The 18,385-nt window shown below is 54.3% G+C and overlaps 1 protein-coding gene, 1 long non-coding RNA gene and 1 other non-coding gene across 11 annotated transcripts in view; all 3 read left to right on the top strand.

Moving 5' to 3' along the window:
* PHACTR4 (phosphatase and actin regulator 4) overlaps window positions 1-16,990 on the top strand; it is a 39,477-nt gene extending 22,487 nt beyond the window's left edge. For all 9 annotated transcript variants that reach the window (XM_042894660.1, XM_042894664.1, XM_042894666.1 and 6 more), the window contains 12 exons: window positions 4,327-4,503; window positions 4,907-4,987; window positions 7,608-7,772; window positions 7,888-8,244; window positions 10,659-11,238; window positions 11,830-12,056; window positions 12,497-12,647; window positions 13,167-13,222; window positions 13,976-14,037; window positions 14,573-14,710; window positions 15,336-15,412; window positions 15,775-16,990. In XM_042894660.1, the coding sequence (XP_042750594.1) occupies window positions 4,327-4,503; window positions 4,907-4,987; window positions 7,608-7,772; window positions 7,888-8,244; window positions 10,659-11,238; window positions 11,830-12,056; window positions 12,497-12,647; window positions 13,167-13,222; window positions 13,976-14,037; window positions 14,573-14,710; window positions 15,336-15,412; window positions 15,775-15,790 (2,087 nt within the window). In that variant the 3' untranslated portion in view covers window positions 15,791-16,990. The remainder of the gene's footprint in view (window positions 1-4,326; window positions 4,504-4,906; window positions 4,988-7,607; window positions 7,773-7,887; window positions 8,245-10,658; window positions 11,239-11,829; window positions 12,057-12,496; window positions 12,648-13,166; window positions 13,223-13,975; window positions 14,038-14,572; window positions 14,711-15,335; window positions 15,413-15,774) is intronic.
* Window positions 16,991-17,285: 295 nt separating this feature from the next.
* Window positions 17,286-18,379, top strand: LOC122193779. The gene is made up of 3 exons (XR_006182974.1): window positions 17,286-17,330; window positions 17,508-17,550; window positions 18,158-18,379. It is a non-coding gene; the product is annotated as an uncharacterized LOC122193779 (long non-coding RNA).
* LOC122193780 lies at window positions 17,605-17,809 on the top strand. Its single transcript, XR_006182975.1, has one exon. It is a non-coding gene; the product is annotated as a small nucleolar RNA SNORA73 family (small nucleolar RNA).
* Window positions 18,380-18,385: the final 6 nt, after the last annotated feature.

Below are 18,385 nucleotides of genomic sequence, written 5' to 3'. Positions count from 1 at the left end.
GGATGAATTGTCAGCATCCGTTTAGGGATGCTTTGGTTTCTTCCCATCCTTCAGCTGTGCTTTGTTCGGGTCTTGAAGTGATTTTCAGCTCATGTCGTGGTGTGCCAGCCGAAAACAACACCGACTCCTCCCTGGCTGTGCTGCTTGTGGTGGTGTGTGGCCCAAATTAAAGCATTTTGAAAGCTCCCCAGGACCCACTCCATGCTGGCCGCCCTTCAGCACAGCTTGGTTTTAATTGTAACTGCTCTTATGCTCTCCACCAGAGCTGCAGGTCCCTTCCCTCTGAGCTGCAGCCCTTCCCAGAGGGGCGGCCTGTGGTTGGTGCCGTGCCTTGTGCTGGGCTCAGCACTGTACCAAAGATTCTTCTGGAGCTTGATTTGAAAGGTGAGGGTCAGCTCTGCCTGCTGCCAGCAGCTCCTCCTGCCTGGGATGGCGGTGAGGCCATCGAACCTTCATACAGAGTTCATGTTTCCTAAAGGCTGGCCCCATCACTGCTTGCAGTGTTTCCAGCTGCCCCACAGATCACAGCTCTGCCCCTCTGACCCAATGAGAGCTGACTGTGCCGTGGCAGGAGGAAAAGCTTTGCTCTGCTCAGCAGTGACGCAGCCCCACGCCTGATGGCAGCTTTGGGAAGGGATGGCACGCAGCCCCTTGCTGACCATGACGTGTTGCAGCCCACCTGCGAGGCTCCAGCTGCTCCCACTGACACAGGAAAAACATTGCAGCAGAGCGGCCTTGCACAAGAGCTCACACCTAGCTGGGGGTGCAGCAGGAGGAGAGCTTTTCTCTGATGGCATTTTAATTGCGGGAGTGGAGCACAAACGCGTGGCAGTTTGCAGGGGGGGGGGTTGGCACCCGGTGGCTCCGTGCCTGAGAGCTGCATCCCTCCTTGTTGGTACGGCCTGAGGATGCAGGAAGAGGCAGAAAGCTGCAGCAGTGCCCATTTTTGGGATGGATCCCGAGCTTGCTTCAGTCTCAGCATTTTGCTTAATGCCAATCTGCTGCTTGGACAGCTCCCATTCACCTGGTCCTTGTGGTGGGAGAAGATACAGGCAGGGTGTTTTTGGGTAGGGGGACAGGGCACAGCCCCCAGCCTCCTCCACCTGCTGGTCTGTGAGGTGTGGGTTGGGGCAGGCGTGGAACCGCAGGCTTCCCCAGCTTGGAAGGGACCCCCATGGGCCACCAAGCCCAACGCCTGCCCCACACAGCACCACCGATGGCTGAAAGCAGTGAACAGCCCCCTCCTCTCGCTCCCTGGCAGTGCTGGGCCTGATGCACCACTGCAGCAGGCTTTACTCCAAGGCTTTCCTGTGCAGGACGGGGTGCCTGGGGGGCTCCCCCAGCTCCAGGGCTGTGTTCCTGCAGTGGGCATTTTGCAGAAAGGCTAAACCGGGTTGTTCTGCAGCACGGGGACGCGCTGAGACCCGCTTATTGGAAAGCTCTTGACCTTCTAATGAGGACTGCCAGCTTCGCCCAGGCCTCCAAGACCTCATTTAACCTTTGTAAGAAATTTGAAACAGGTTTACCAGCCTGGGACAGCAGTGGGGCAGGTTCCTTCAGCCTGGGTGCTGAGCGGAGCCAGGCCCACCACATCCCTTGGTGGCCATTTGAGCTGGGAATGGGCCGTGGCTGGCACAAAAGTCCTTTTCCAGGGCAGTGTGAGCACTATCATGAGCAATCACTGAACAATGAGGGTATTTAAAACGCAGATGGCTAAAAGCACACCTACAGCAGCTGATCTGCCTGCTAATTAGCAGCGAATGTTAATTCATAATTGCATCATAACAGACTATTTTAAACGCCGGTGTCAGCGTGGTAATTAAGGGATGGTGGAAGGAAGAGTGGAAGGGATGGTGGGTTGTGGGTCCTCCTGGAAGCAGCCTGGCCCTGGCACAGAGCAGAATGCATCCATACAGCCTTAGGGGGGTGGGTTTGGGGACATCAGTGTCACCCAGGGGCTGGAGGTGCCATAAGGTGAGCGTGGCTCCATTCTGCCCAGGGTGAAGGGGATGCTGAAAACAATGGTTGTGGCCTTACGCTGGCACAGCGTCTGCCCCTCTGCTCCTCCTCACTGCTGCTGTTGGGCACAGAGCTGAGCACAAAGCACCAAAACCTGCTGTTTTCCCGTTGTTTGAGAGCTGGTTCTGAGTGCAGTCCCACAGGCTGGTGGGGCAGCATGGCAGGCAGGCAGAGCTGCGTTGGATGTCAGCGCTGAACATCGCAGCAAAACCTGGCTGGTGGATCCACCTGCGCGCCTGGCACGAAGTTCCACCCTGAGAGGGCATCCAGCAGCAGTTCCTCCCCTTGGGATTAATCTTACTCAGGGGCTTTTCCCCTCTGTTCAGCTGCTCCTGGTGCAGGAATTTGTGTCTTCTGCGTTTTGGGGAGGTTTGGGGCGCAGGCTGGAGGCTCAGCAGCCTCCTGGGTGGTACTTGGGCCTCTGAGCATCCGACGGTTCCTCTTGGGTGTGTTTTGTGTGTCCTTCCTCCTTCCCTCCCTCTGTCCCGGCAGAAGAATCGCAGGGTAGAGCTGCAGAACGTCCTGGATTGGGGCTGACATCGTGCACGCTGCTTCCCATCTCAATTCTCTCTTAAGGCATCGCCTTGGTGACCTTCCTTTGAGGAAAAGTTGGCTGGCGTTGGTTTTTTGCCGCCTCTGGGTGAGCTCTGCTAGGGGTTGGTTGGGAAAAAATAAAACAACATAATAAAAGGGGAGAAAAAATTAGAGAAGGAAAAGTTCTCCCCCAGGTGCCCTCGGCTGTGGGAAATGTGGAGCTGGGGGGAGAGGAAGCTGGGCAGCATTGAGCGCCGAAGGTCAAGTCTGAAATGGCCGCAGTTGGCTCCGAAGGTCGTTCTTCCCCTCCAGTCTGCACAGCAGTGGATCCCTTCCTCGCCAACCTGCATCCTGGGCTGGATTTCCTCTTGTGCTCCATCGTTTGGTTCAGCACTGTGCTGCTCACGCAGGATCTGGATCCCAGCGTTGAAATTCCCTCTGGTTTTCCTTGTGCTGCTCCTCTGTTCCCCATCTTCATTTCAGCTGTGCTCGGAGCATGCTGTGCATGGGGTCTGCTCCAAGCCCAAAATCCCACATCGGGCAGAGCTGCACGTAGGGCTCCAGCAAACGTCAGCACTGGGGCTTTCCTGGTTTCTTTCCTGTCCTTGGCCTGCTCTTCCCTGTGCTGACAGGGAGCTGCCTTTTCACACTGGAGCCTATCTCCACAGTGGATATTTGTGTGATACAACAATACGTTTCTAGCTCTTTGTTCTGCATGCAGCACGGCTTTCCCCTAGAATTCCTTTCCCGATCTCTTAGCCCTGGGAGAAGGGATTCTTGGCTGACCTCACCGTGTGGCCCAGGGGGTGTTGTCTTTTCTGCAGCACTCCGTGCAGGCTTTGCCTGAGACCGACTGAAAGGGCTTTTGTGATCCCAGAAGGCTTGCAAACTGCAGAGCATTTGGCTGGAAGGCTCCGAAACGAGATGCACAAGTGCAGTCAGTCCCAGCCTGTTCTGCACACCGCGAGCGCTCCTGGATGGAGCGTGCTGCTTCTGCAGTGCTGAAGCTGCGGGGTTCTCACTCTGCAAACTGAGGCCACCAGCTGGCTTTGCTTTGCTTGTGGGCACTGTGATGTCTGCTGCAGGCAGCCCCTTACGGTGCATCGAACACCCCATGAACAGCCACCAGCACAGGGTTTTGTGCTCCAGTTCTGCTTTGCAGGCTGTTTCTTTAGGAGCTTTCTGCTGCAGTGAGTTGGACTTTTCCTTTGTGTGCATCCCTTCCTGCCTGTGTGTCCTTCTCATGCTGCTCTCCAGAGACCTCGCGCGCCGTAGGTGGAGCGCAGGCTGCATTGTGCTGCTTTCCTGTGGAGCTGTTGCTTTTGGCCAGCGATGCTGGCTGTGTTTCTAGAAGAAAAAGCAGCGAGGCTCAGTCCAACACCAGCAGCTGGTGCAGCGGGGCTGCTAGCTTCCATGTGTGCAGATGGAGATGGGCCTCGAGGTATCCGTGCTCGTGTTGCTCGGTGTGTCTCGCACCAGGTTTGCAGCTGCAGCAAAGCCATGCGTGCCCCTGGGCGAAGCTGTCACACCGCTGACTGACACGGGTCCTTGGTTCGGGAGGAAGCTGCCTGTCAGCCACCCTTGTGCTGTTAACTTGGGAAACCCCCCTTGTCTCCCCGAGCGAATGCCAATTGCTGATGGTTATGTGAAGGCATGGAACCTCGCTACCTTCTCTGCATGAGCGTGCGTCGCCGTTGCCCCCTGTGCAAGGGCTGGGAGCTGGCAGCAGCTGTGTGCAGCACTGGGGTAACGGCTGTGCTCCTCTCCCTGCAGCTGAAGAGGTGGATCAGCCCCCGAGTGATGCGGGTATGGGGGTCGACGTGCTGGAATCGGGCGACACCACACCTCCTACCAAGAGGAAAAGCAAGTTCTCAGGCTTCGGCAAGATCTTCAAACCTTGGAAATGGAGGAAAAAGAAAAGCAGCGATAAATTTAAAGAGACTTCAGAAGGTAAAGGGGGGGGTGGGAGGGTCCCTTTTCCACCTGGGAGACCCGCAGCTAGCGAGGAGGCCTGAGGGCTGGCACGTGTGAGAAGCAGAGCAGGGATCGGTGGTGGGCCGGCACCTGCAGTCTGTGCTGAACACCTTGCCGTGTAGTTTCAGACAAACAAATTCCTTCCTGGAAGGAACCTCCCCAGGCTGCTGTGGGGAGGGAGGCATTGCTCAGGCCTGAGCGCGCAGTCCCCCCGCCCTCTCATTAATCTGTACCATACAATGAAACCTGAAGCCCTTTTATTTCCTCTGCAGGACCTATTTAAAAAAAAAAAAAGAAAAAAAAGCCGTATCTTCTTGAATTTCTGTCCTGCCCTGTTTTCTGAGTGCTTTATTTTTTTTTTCTTTTAATTTAATACCAGTTTTAGAACGAAAGATTTCAATGCGAAAGCCAAGAGAGGAGCTGGTAAAAAGAGGGGTTCTATTGGAAGACCCTGAGCAGGGTGAGTGTGCAAACCAACTTATCCTCACCTGTCTGTGTTCTGTGTAGCTCACCTTCCTCTGGCAAAACCTCACCGTTCAGCCCTTCTGGGAGGTGAATCTGAGGGCTCTGTGCTGGTCTGGTTCCTGTCTGTCCGTCTCACCCTTTTCAATACCTCTCTCATCTGACTGTGCTGCTCAGGAAGGCAGTGTGCTCAGTTAGGAGGACGTTCCCAAGGGAGTGCAGCACCCATCCTGCTGCCAGTGGGGAGGGCAGGGCCGTCCCTTGTGTCACCCCATCCTGTCCCTCTCGTGCCTGTCCTGCTCCAGCTGCTCTGTCCCTTCCTGCCCAGCCCCCATCACCACGGGCTCAGCCTCTCTGGTTTGTTCTGACCGTGCTCCAAGCTGCACTCTGTCCATTGCAGGAGAGGCAAACCTCAGAGTTCAGGTTTGAAGGCTCCGGGTTTGGAAAAAGAAACCATCTGATGTCTTCAGGCTGCCTGGGCAGGGGAGTTTCCTCCAGGGGCTGAAGATGGGAGCCTTCGTGGTACGGTGGTACAGCTGATCACAGCTAAGATTTCCCTGCCTTCAGAGAAACCTTCCCTGCTTTCTGCCATCCCCGATGGCTGAGCTGGGGCCACACTGTCAGGATAGTGACAAGCAGATCTGCTCACCTGGCTGTGCTGGGAGGTGTTGGGCACTGCTTTGGGTGGCAGCGTGGCCTGTGGAGCAGAGCAGTGCATAACTGCCTCAAAAGCCACGCTGCAGAGTTAACCTGATGCAAATGTTAGGGTTCTTCTAAGGAAGATACAAAAGTGGAAGTGAAAAAGTGGTTTTCAGTCCGAGCTACGGAACGCTGGAGTTAAAACTGACAGGGTTGCTTGCAGCTGCCCTCGAATAAGAGCCACCTACAGCAACCCGAGGGTGTAAGTGATGGGCTGCAGGAAGGATTCGCTGTGGTGCAAAAGCATGTGAGGTCATGGGGTGAAACTGGAAGAGAGATCAAAGGCTTTGTGCAACAAACTTCCAACCAGTGGTGGCAGAAGAGAGGTCTTCCAAACTGTGAGGGGTGTAACAGAAGCGTGGCTGGAAGGGGGGGCAACTTTTCTGCTTTCAGTCATCTGATGGGGCTTAAGAAACAGAAGATGATTATGATCTGAATAAAGCATAAAGCCAAGGAACGAGGGAGCAATCGATATTGTCAGGAGGGCGAGATTAGGAAGCGTGTTATCTTAATCCCTCACTTCCATGCTTTTTAGACAGCAGGGCGGTCATAAGATGATGGAGGTAGGTTATGCTATTTGCAGTTTCAAAACCTGCTCTTATGAGGTCGGTTAATTTTCTTAGGCAAGTTGGCAGTGACAAGAAATCCAGAAACCTTTAGGGAGGAGACCTGTGCTGCTGCTCCTGAGCCTGGTGGAGGCCCTGGGAGTGAAGTGCAGGGTGAAATGGTGTGAGCAGGGCAGCAGGAGCACCGTGCTCTGCTTGAGAAGGGCACGCCAGGTGTGAATGACTAAGGGGAAGCAAGATCCTGCTGGTCTGCCTCCCCTGCTGAAAGCTTCGGCTTTGCCAGAGGCAATTACTGCTATAAAAAGCTGCAGCTCATCTCTTGAGTTTCAGCCCCGGCTGGGGAGGAAACTCCCTCTTGCTGCTGTCTGCGCTTCCTGCATTTCAGGGCAGAGCTGCTCTGCATCTCCTTGCAGGAACCAGCGCTGTTTTGTTGCAGAAAAGAAAACCTGGCGAGCTTTCAGCTTTCAGCTCCTGCGTAACACCTTGGTGTGGGGAAGGAGGTCTGGGGAATCAGTGCAAAGCTGGAATGGCACATACTAGGCCTGGCACCTGGCAGGCACTTGATGCTGAGCTGTAATTGAGAGATGGCAGGCTGAAAACGCCAAGGTTCTTTAATCAAACTCGTTTTTACTCAAGTTTTCTTGAGAAGGAAAGTAGTCACAGAATCATAGAAGACCAAGGTCGGAAAGGACCTCCAAGATCGTCCCATCCAATCGTCCACCTACCACCAATATTCCCTCACTACCCCACATCCCTCACTACAACACCCAGACAGGCATCCAACAGTCAGAACAGGCACTGCCCCGTCAGAGTGGAGGTGGGATGTTTTGCAAAGAGCAGAACGTGATCTTTGTGCCGAATGCGGGGTTGGAGTCGTAAGGAAAGAGGAGGTGCTTCAACACACGTTAAGGCACTGTCAGCATCTGCTGTTTCATGTGCAGTGACTTGGCTAGTGCTGGATTTTGTACTGCAGCACAGGATGTGTGACTGCTCCTGAGGTGGGTTGGTGTGGAAGCTGCTGGAGGTTAGCTGTGATTGCAGCTTCCTACTCCATTGGCTTTTAAGTGTGGTGGCATTCTTTCTAAACAAGGTGGGAGATTAAGGAGCTGCTGAAGCAAGCTCCCTGCTTGCTGGGGTACAGTACTGCACTATTCTGCTTGCTGCTAGTGAAACAAAGAGCTCTCAGCCCAACTCCAGCTGCTGCTGCTGTGCTCTCCTCTGCAGACTGAAGGTCTGTTCCTGAAACCAGGGAGAAACCGGTGCGGGTTGATAACAGCTCAGCTCAGCTGTGCCTCCTCTGCCTTGCGCTTCCTGAATGTTTTCTGTCTGCTTCTCCCCTTCCACCCCTTGCAGATGGTGATGAACCAGACAAGGTGAATCCGTCTGCACTGAAGAATGGCCACACGGTGCCCATCGGTGGTGCTGGGGTCGGTAACCTGCACAGCCAGGAAGAGGAGGCCACGAGGTCCTCCAGCCTTAGGAAGTCAGTTCTGGTCGAGGAACCGAAGAAAAGACATGGTGAGAAACCAGCTGCATGCCAGATGGGATTCTTGTAGCGCTGGCTTTGAATTCTCATCTGATTCTTCTCGCCTCCTCGCTGCCTTCTGGTCTCTTACACTGTATCTCTTTGCAGGTTCATCCAGCAGCCATCCTGGTTCCGAATCAGAGCCGCCCCAGGAGCCACAGCCCCGCCAACCTCTGCTTCCTCCCAAAAGACCTCCCTCCACTTCCCAGGAGGCAAATGAGCTGCAAGGACAGGATCCTCCACCCGCCAGCAGCGCTGCAAAAACTGACCCCTCCACCGCAGCCCCCACTGTGGCAAAGACAGTCGTTTCCACAGCTGCCCCCTCCTCAGCCCCCAGGACTCTGCCCCCCGTTCTCACCAGTGCCAACACTACTGCTCCTACGAGTTCCACCAGCACAGCCCCTGCCAAACAGCCTCCCGTCCCCCCACCCAAACCCACCAACAGGAACAGCAGCTCCGTCATAGGTAAGTGCCTCCAGAGTTGCTGCGGTGGGCGTTCTCATGCCTCTGAGAATCTCTTCCTTTATTATGGTGTGGATTTGGGGCAGCTTTTCCCCACAGCAGCCCAGCCTCCACTTGAAAGGTTTTAACCTGGGCACACGTGTGCTGGGACGGTGTCATTATCAGAGCATCCTGCCATAAGCCATCCAGTGTGTCAGACATGCACGCCTCCAGCATTACCTGCAGGAGGGAACCCCTGCCTGCTTTGGAGCGGTGCAAGGAGAGGCGTTTTAAGATTGCCTTTAAATGCTGATGCTTTGCTCAGAGCTGGGATTCATCTGTGGACAGCTGGGAGTGGTAGATGGCATGTGAGTTTTTGCTGTGCAGAGCTGTAGTCAGTGAGAATCAATGCTTTTAGCATCAATTAAACAAAAATCCACATCGTGCTGAGCAGTGTGTGCTATGGCTGGTGTGCTATGGCTGGTGTGCCACGTGCTGGCAGGGGTGGTTCACACTTCCTGGTTATAGTCAGGCACCTCCTCTGAGCTCTGTGACAGGGCACTGCCATCTTAGTCACGAGTCCTATGACCGTCCCACAGGTGAATGCTCTTGTGTAATTCGAGCTGAATCTTCACACTTAATCTTCACACTTGGAGATACTTAATTCTTCAGCTTTCCAAGGAGGTGATGTGGGGAGAGCTTCTGAAAGCAGAGCGAGGTCCTGCTCTGTTCAGGATGTTTATAGGCCTTAAAGGTGCAGCACTGCTGGGGTAAATGAGACAACTTCAGTCCATGTGTTAAGCTGCTGCGTGTCACAGCCCTGCTGACCTCTGGGTTGGGTCACTTAGGGAGGTTCCTGAGCCAATCAGTGAGACACATCTGCACTGTTATCACAGAAACTGGAGGCGTTACCCAGGTGTGGTTGGGGAGGCTGGGAGCCTGCATTGTGTGAAGCAGCCCGAGCCACTGCTTGGAGCACGGGCTGCATCGCTCCGTTCTGTTTGGGGCTTCTTGCTCTAGCAGGTTTTGCAAGCAGCCTTGGTATGGCATTAAACACTCCTGTATGCCAGACCAGCTTGATTAGTCTGACCGTGCCTGAGCGCTTGATGAAATACTTTCTTGTTTTCTTTAAGCTGCTTGCACGCATCAGAGGTGGTGTTTGAAATGCCCGGTGCTAATTGCAGGAGGAACTGTGGTACAAAAAACGTGGCTGGAGACAGCAGTCTGTCAAACCTGTGCTCAGCCCCAGCCCCCTCCCACACAGGGCTGCAGGGATGCGGAGGGGAGCAGCCGGCCCTGCAATCTTCCCTGGGTGCAAATGCAGATGCAGAGAGGTTTTGCTTCTCTCTGCAGGGCTGTGCATTCCCTTCACGATGGGCTGTAACTGCAGCATGTGTGCTGTCACTGCCGTGCAAGCCTTGTTTTGTTGCTGTGGATAAGCAGCAGCAGTGGATTGGCTTTGTGAGCTCTCTGCTGGTCTCTGATGCGCGCTCTGACTCCAGGCACGCAGGAGCTGAAAGCAAGGCTCAGGGCTGGGGCAGCAGCTGTGCTGGTCGGTACTGAGGGACCCCTCTCTCATGGAGGGGATGTTTGAGTGGCACCTGACCTTTCTCCATCTCCTCTTCCTTCTGCCAACCGCCCGATCCCTTTCAAAATCTGTCTGCCTTTTCCTAACAGTGACTCGAGCCTGGTCCCACCAGGCTTGGAGCGCTGCTGAGGTGATCCTGAAACTCTCCGGGCTGAGGCTGATGGGAGCTGAGGGCATTCGGTGTTTTGCACAATCTGACTCTTAATCTACAAGAGGGAAGTCTAAAAATGCAAAACATCCCAAAAATGCGCTCACCTCTCTGCAGCTATGCAGCCTTATCTCAGCGCAGCTCTCCCGGCTCGCAGCACCCTCTCGTGGTGCCGGGGGCTGCAGGTTCCTCCAGCCCCTGCTTAGTGCCGCCGCTCTGTCCGCCGCCTGCCGGTGGCACGGTGTCCGTGGGCTGGGTCTGGCAGGGGAGGGGAAAGGTGGAGAGCATCTTGCTGCCTGCAGTTCTGCTGACTGTTGCCTTCAGGTGAGATTTCCCCAAAGCTGTTGAATGTGAGAGGGAGTTGTTGACACAGCTGGAGTGCGGGTTGCCGTGGTTGTCTCTGATCCCTTTGCGAACAGAGCTGCGTACCTTGGCTGAGGCTGGGCTGGATCAGGTCGAGCTCCATCTGCTGTCACTGGAGGGCTGCTGCTGTTCTCCCCGAAGCAGCAGGATGCCCAGACCTCTCCCAGCCTGCTTGGTTCTGGCTGCTCTCCCAAGTCTCACCTTTGCTGGAGGAAGAACAAACTAGAGGCTTGCAATCTGCTTATTTCTGGCACCTGAGTACTTTCCTGTGCTTGTTCCACGCTAGCAAAGGGAATCTGGCAAACACCCTTTGTGTTGTGTTTTTTTGTTTGTTTTCAGCGGAACTTTCTCAAGCAATAAACAGTGGCACAGGCTTATCCAAGCCTTCCCCTCCTCTCCCACCGAAGAGAGGCCTCCTGCCTACCAACCCACCGGAGGCAGCCCTCCCCTCCAAGCCCCCAGCTGACTGGACAGTGTCAACAAGCCGTCCCGCACTGCTCCCACTGCACGCGGCGCCCGCCTACCCACCGCCCTCGCCATCCCCACCGCTGCCCACACACATCCCTCCGGAGCCTCCACGCATGCCCTTGCCCAACTCCACCCCTATCTTGGACGCCCCGCGCTCCCTGGACCTGCCCAAGGACACCCCCCCTCCTCCCAAGGACTTCAGGGCCCTGGAGGCGTCGAAGCGGACGGCAGAGCAAGGCTTTGCTGAACCTCCCGGGCTGCCCCGTCTGCCCCAGATCCCTCTGCACATCCGGATCCAGCAGGCCTTGGCCAGTCCCCTGCCCGTCACCCCCCCCGCCGAGGGCTCGCACAGAGCTCACTCCCTGCTCTTTGAGAACGACGGCCTTGGGGAGGACAACGGCACGATGGGCAGGACGAGGTCCCTGCCGGTCACCATCGAGATGCTGAAAGTGTGAGTAGCTGCGGCGCGTGGTGGTGGTTCACAGCAAGGCACAGCGCTGGGCCGTGATGGTGAGAGGCCGTGTGCTGGGCTGGGTGCTGCGTTTTTGCAGCCCTTTTGCCCGTTGGCTGAATGCGTTTCAGCCTCTTAGGAACCTGATACGTCTTCTCAGGAAATGAACCCTGATCCTGGAATTTCATCACTCGCAAAGGGAAATGTATTGCAGAGTACAAATGTAGGCTGGTGCCAGGGGTCTGGCCTGGCTTTAATTGCGCTGAGACAAAACAAGATCCTGGATTTCGCCCATTTGTGGCCTGCTTAGTCTGTTCTTTGCAAAACAGAAGTGGGAGGAGGACTGTCCTGTGTTATAACAGAGCTGAACTTGGAAGTCTCGAGGCTGGGTAGTGAGAGGGCAGTTTTTCTGCAGTGTCTCTGGCCTTTACTCTGTGCTTTGGAGAGAGAGGGGATGGTGGGGCATCGCGAGGCTGGGCTGCTCTTCCTGCTCGGGTTCCTGAGCTCCTCACTGTCCAGCCTTCAGAGCGGAGCCAACAGGGCATCATCTGTGGGGTGTGCAAAGAGATGTAATAGTGTGCTTCTCGTTAGTCCAGACGATGAGGAAGAGGAAGAGGAGGACCAGGAAGAGGAGCAGAATTCAGGCCCACGTGTGTACATCGGGGAGGCGCCGTCCATCACCGTCATCCCAATGCTGGTGCCCCAGGTCCTGCCGGAGGAGCAGGAGGGAGAGGAAGGGATGAGTGACTCTGACTCGGAGGGGCCCATCCTGTACAAAGACGAGGAGGAGGATGAGGAAGAAGATGAAAGCCATAACAGTAAGGCTTTGACATTGCAGCTGGCCTTTTCTTTCTCTGCTGAGCTTCTGCCTGGCTGTGTTGAGCTCGGTATCAGCAAGCAGCTCACACAGCTTCGAAGCAGCTGCTCCTGGTTTCTGGTGCACCACATGTCCTCTCCCCTACCTTTTCAAAGGCTACGGCAGCCAAACCTTTATGCTCATCTGACGAGATGCTGCCCCTCCAGCTGCAGGTTGCTGATCCCCCTCCAGCTGCAGGCAGCCTGTGCTGTCCCACCCCGTCAGCTGGAGGGGCATCGCACAGGGATGCTGGCTGTTGCTGTAGTGATCAGACCCAGCAAGCTGGGAGCTGTAGTGACTGGGAGAGCAAGGCCTAGGGGAAGCACAGCTGCCAGTGGCTCATTTTGCTGCTCTCAGGCACTGCAGTCTTCAGTCCCGTCCCATCCCTATCCCTCCCCACAGGCACGCTGGCTAACAAAGTGAAGAGGAAAGACACGCTGGCTATAAAGCTGGGGAATGCCACCACGGTGCAGGAAGAAAAGATTGTCTTCCCTCGGAAAAGCAAAGAGGAGTGGAATGAAATTCGGCAGCAGATCGGGACGACGCTGATCAGGTAAAGGAACGGAGGAGGCTGGTGTGCCTGAACCGTGGGCAAACCTGCTGCTTGTCCAGGCAGCCTCTGCTGCAGCGTGGCAGGCGGTTGGGCAGGGCTTCTGGGTCAGGGCTGCAGGCTCAGTGTTGCTTTCCACTCAGTTACCAAGGCTGGAAGTCTCTCCTGGAGCGGAGCACTTGAGCAGTGTCTCCTAACAATGCTGCTTACAGATGTTAGATGTGTTGGGAGGGGAGAATCTCAAGGACTACAGAAGCTATAAAATCCGGTTGGCATATAAAGATGTGAACAGCTGCAGGCTGCATGCTGATGCTCAGGCTGTTGATATTCCAGCCTGTCTGCTTGACAGCACTGACAAGTTATCCACGAGCTTCTGTAGTGCCTTCCTGGCTTGGGCCTGTGGCTGAGCTGCTGATGGAGTGGTGGGGAGGAGAGCCCCAAGCAGGACAGCAGTGGCTGCTGGTCTTTGTGCCCCACTGATGAGCAGATAACACACGATGCTCTTGCCATGCTTTCCTTTAGGCGACTGAGTCAGAGGCCCACAGCAGAAGAACTGGAGCAGAGGAACATACTTCAGCGTGAGTAGAGCTTCTTAGTGGCTCTGAGTAGCAAAATAAAAGCTGCCTTGTCTTTCATCTGACATTTTAGTCCAAGTGTGTGGAGTCTGCTTGAAACGTAGCGACAGAGGCCTGTGCTGTGGTTGTATCACTGCAGTAGAGCCGTTCTGCTGATTTCTACTGACTGGTGAAAATCAGACTGAGGCAGGGATAAAACACATTACAGTTCAAAGCACTGCATTATGGAGAGGCCCATCCTCTGCCTGACAGCTCAGGGAAAGGTGTGCAGATTTGGTTAAGGCTGCTCTGAAGTTGCAGAGCAGAGTTTTTGTTTGGGCTGGCCTTCTCTTTGTGGCCCAGACGTTACAGCATTGTACTGCACGATCCAAAAAGGTCATCGTTCAGCGAGTGCTGTTTCTTTTGGCCATACCTTGTTCTGCAAAAGTTTTAAATAAACACATTGGGGAAAGGGAAACGTTAGTTCAGGAAGTTTTAAATATTTATCCGCACTGCTTTTCTCTTCACAACTATTACTGTAATAGCTTGGGGGAGGAGCAGTCCGCAAAGTGGTTTTGAGGGAATGGCCGTTAATCTTAAATACACAGAAAGCTGGAGAGAATGACTCATTCACACCGTGTTAAGGCCCACAAGACCACTGGCATTCAGTGCGCTGCTGGTGAGGAAGGGTATGGACAGAAGGCACTTCTCAAAGCTTGTGATGCTTAGGGGGGGGAAAAAAAAAACCCACGTTTGTTTGTTTTTTCCACTTGGCAGCGAAAAATGAAGCTGACCGTCAGGCTGAGAAGCGAGAGATCAAACGCAGGCTCACCAGAAAGGTACTGCAGGCTGCCGTGCCACAATGGCCATCTGGCAGGGCTGTGGGGGTCGGTGGTGGCCGTGAGGTGCCTGGCTGTGGCTGAAGTCACGGGGCTGTTGTGTAATTGTCCCCAGCGCCCTCTGACCGCGGCGACTTTGGAATGTGGGTTGTCAGAGCTCTTGGCACCGCAAACAGGTTTGGCACGGACAGATCGGAGCTGGTGTCAAGTGTAACAGGCTAGATGGGAACTAAATTTGGCAGCTGGCACTTGAAAGCGGCCTGCCTGTAGAACCATAATTCAGTGGCTGCAGTGTTCACATCAGGCTCCTCAAAATCCATTTCCAAAGTAACAACAGCTGGAGAGAAGTTGTGCAGAGCTGCTGTAGCTGTGGCACCCGGGTTACATAGTGCTGTGCTGGGGAAAAGCTTCCCATCCGTGCCAGTGTCACTCAGTGTCTGTGGTTCAGGACCAGTGAGGGAACTGCTCTTTGCTGTGTGATGGTCCTGAGCTGCTCCGGGGACAAGGCACAAACTGTTGTCATTCTTGTGTTCAGCTTAGCCAAAGGCCTACAGTGGCAGAGCTGCAGGCCAGGAAGATCCTGAGGTTTAACGAGTATGTGGAAGTAACAGATGCTCAGGACTACGACCGGAGAGCAGATAAGCCATGGACAAAGCTGACACCTGCTGACAAGGTAACAGGGCCCTGGCCCCAGGGAGGGGGGGAGTCGGATGTCCCAAACAAAGGGTGAGAGCCAAGGTGAACTGCTCTGTTCCTTCCACCTCTGGCACCCACCCACTGCCAGCAGTGCAAGTTCGCCCTTGTGTGCTGGACTCAGCCCTGCTTCCTGTCCCCTCCAAGGGGACACAAGCCTGCACGTCTGCCCTGTGGTGGCTTCTGAGTGATGATGTAAGAGGATGCAGGGTACAGGGTGTTGGTTGGAGGAGTGCGGTTCCTCGCAGGCTGAAGCAGGCTTAGGCAAGCTGGCAGGGAAGATACCTGTTGTCACCTTCCCTGGCCTCCTGTGGGGACTGCCCAGCCCTGGGTGCGGAGGAGGTGGGGCAGCTTAAACAGCTGTGAAGTGACTGCGAAAGGTGGGGTGGCTGCTGCAATTTGAGCTTCTTCCTCTACCTAAAGATGCTGAGGGATTCAGGCTTATGTTTAAAATCTGCTGTTACTCTTCACTTTACCACCAGAAGATGGTATCAGCCCAGAGCAGGGCCACAGTGCCTTCTTCCCATGCCTAAAGCTCACTTAAAATGGGGATAGAGGGTGGTGTGCTCTAGCAGGAGGTAACAGCTCTCTCTCTTCTCATGCAGGCTGCCATCCGGAAGGAGCTAAATGAGTTTAAGAGCTGTGAAATGGAAGTCCACGAGGAGAGCAAGCAGTTCACACGGTGAGTGAGCACAAACCCTTGTGGTGCCTATGGTATCAGCCCTAGCAGGGTGCACTGTACCTCAAGGTTCATGGAGTGCTGAGTTTCTGCTTCTAGGCTCCATGTTGCCTGCTTATCTAGGAAAAACAATATTCCCTAGACAGAAGTAACCTGTGTATCGTGGCCCCTCGTGGCTGAGCTGTGTTTGCAGAGCATGAGAGCTTTCTAAGGCAGAGATGAAAACTTTGGATGTTAACAGCTTCACCGAGGGCTGAAAGTTCAGAGATAATTCAGTTTATTCTTATCAGTGATCTATAGTGCTTCAGTAACTGCTTAACCCAAAGTTCCAAGGATGACACTTGACTTTTTCACTTGGCTTTTAGGTACCACCGACCTTAACCTTCCAAGGGGGAACAAGAGAGCCAAGAGGACTGGAAGTTCTCTGCATCCCTCTCCTGGGCAATACAGCGAGGGCAGAACCTCGACCCTTCCAAGATTTGCCTTCCAAACGAATCCAGAAAAGGGCTTTCAGCCAGGGAAGGGGGATCCTGTCTGAATGTAGCATTTCACTGGAACAAACACGTCTCGAGTGCCATCAGGCTGGAACTGAACACTATACCTCGTGCAGCTCAGCAATACGCCTCTCTTCTGGCTCCAGCATCCCTGCCAGACCGTGCACACATGAGCAAACGGTTCCTTCCCCAGCTGCCTTGCTGCGGTGCCAGGCTCAGCTCTCGGCTGCACATCCTGCTTTTAGGAGCAGCCCCTTTGTGTCCTCCTCCTTAGCAAGAGGAGAAAAAACAGCTCTGGTGCTGGAGAGCTGAGGAATGGAGATGTGGTAGGAGACACATGTGTGTGTTTGCTGTGTGCAGACGCTGTCCTGGCAGACAACTGACATCAGACTCGTTGTTTTTTGGCTTTGCTTACGTCTGTCGTTACCTTTCATGTTCTGAATCACTACTGACCAACGGTTTGTTGTCCTGGAAGGGAATTGTATAGATATTAACATATGCTGCGTCTTTTTTTTTTTTTTTTTTGGTAAAAAACACAAAAAATCTACAAAAAAAAAAAAAAAAAACCCCAAGCAAAATGAAAACACAAAGATACAAAACATTCCCTCCCCACTCTCTCACACTTGCTGTGATGCTAATGGATCGTATTCAGATCACTGTGCTCATTTAACAAGTGACAGAACCGGGAAATGACTGTTGCCTTTTACAAACTCTTTAATTTGAGGAAGCTGTGATCGCAGCCAGTGCTTTTTATTGCTGCTTCCTTTCCCAAATCAGGGTTGAACTTGCCTTGTCTCATTTTTACAGCAAAACCTACTGGAAACTTGATGATATCACTGTGCAGGCAGGAGGTTTGAGAAGTGACCTTAAAAATAGTTATCGTGCACAACACAAACGTGATGGCACTGACGTGAAGGGAGGATCACAGCACTGCAGGGCTGTGGGGAGGGGAAGGCCTGGCCTGGCTCAGCCCCTGCTGAGCCCTCACAGCTTCCCCACGTACAGCACGGCTGTAGCCTACAATCATTTGCGTTGTATATCTGTCTCCTCAACAGATTTTAATTATTGAATAAAAGTATTTTAGGATTTTTTTTTTTAATTTTTATTTTTTTTAAACTGCTGCCGCGGTTGCGTTTACGGATGACCTTTGTGTACGTGTGTGTCTGAGGCTGCCTCAGGAACGCTACCGCCCCTCATGGAGGAGCCCGCAGTTCCCGCCTTCATACTGCGCATGCGCGCCTGCCGCTCCCGCCTTCCCACTGCGCACGCGCAATCCGCCCGTTCCGTTCCGCCGTGCCGCTTTGCACACGGCCCGCTGCGTTCTGCTCATTGCGCCTGCGCGATCAGGCTCCGCCCCCACTGGTTCTATAAATACCGGCGCGGAACAGTGCTCGCTCTCTTTTAGCGGCGAGCGGCGGTGTGAGCAGGTGAGGCGGGGGGGGGTGGGCAGGGCGCGGCCTGATCTTGGTAGCTCTGGTCTTGCATTTGTAGTTTGTATTTTCTGATTTGTTTTCTACCTGTGTGTGCTGTGGTGGCTATAAGGGTTGCTGGAGCCAACGCTCCAGGCTCCGCCAGCCCTCACAAGCGTTTCTCCTCTTCCCTAGGCCTGTCGCGCTGCCTCGCGGCCTAGCCCCACCCGCTGCCGCTGTGAGTATCGCTACATTCTATTTGTCCGGAGGGGGGAAGGCACAGGGCCATAACCCAACGAGGACACCCGGAGAAGTAGCTCTCTCTCGGCTCTGTCCGTGTGGCGCACGGGAGCGTAGGCCTTCGGGCCCGAGACGTATATTCCCCTTCCACGTCGTTGGAGAACAAGCCGGGCCTCGTGCCTGCAGCCTGCATATTCCTACTGCTTCTCTGAGCCCTCGGGCAATGACAGAGGAGATAAACCATGCAGGAAACACATCCTTGCCGAGCAGGTTTGGGGTCTGCAGAGCTCATCTGCTGATAGGAATAAGGACAGCGCTGGTTGTGGGTGAGCCCCGCAGCGCTGCGCGCTCTGTATGGAGCGTAGTGCTGGGATATCGGGGCTGAGCAGGGGCGGGAGGATGGTGGGCACGCACTGGGAGCACGTGGCTGTGCTGTAAGCGATGAGCACATCTCTGGGATAGCAGAATGGAGCGTGTGCTTCCTGCCACGCGAAAAAGTAGTGAAATCCATTTGCGACTTTTTAAATTAAATTTATTTAATTTAAATTTAATTAAAGTAAATTTAATTAAGTAATTAAGTTTCCTTGATGCTTTTGTTGTTGCAGACGCTGAAGGTTTGTAGTTGAATGTCACCAGCTGTGTCTGCAGTGACGGTGAGTATGTACTGAGCACAGCAGTGTGAGTGGTGGCAAAAAAATGAATGTGTCTGAGGTGTGCGATCCAACCTGGGCTGTGGAGTTTGGAGCAGCGTGGAAGGGGCTGTTGGGGGATATCAAACCGTGCTTCACGCTGCTCCTCGCCCCCACCTCAAGCAGTGCTGATCCAGAGGTGCC

The sequence above is a fragment of the Lagopus leucura genome, unplaced genomic scaffold (genome assembly GCF_019238085.1).
Source record: "Lagopus leucura isolate 7727_CA_CO unplaced genomic scaffold, USGS_WTPT01 136-13_obj-0_obj, whole genome shotgun sequence".
NCBI classification, from domain to species: Eukaryota; Metazoa; Chordata; class Aves; order Galliformes; family Phasianidae; genus Lagopus; species Lagopus leucura.
Note: the sequence above shows the minus strand (reverse complement) of the source record. Positions and strands in the feature narration are given on the sequence as shown.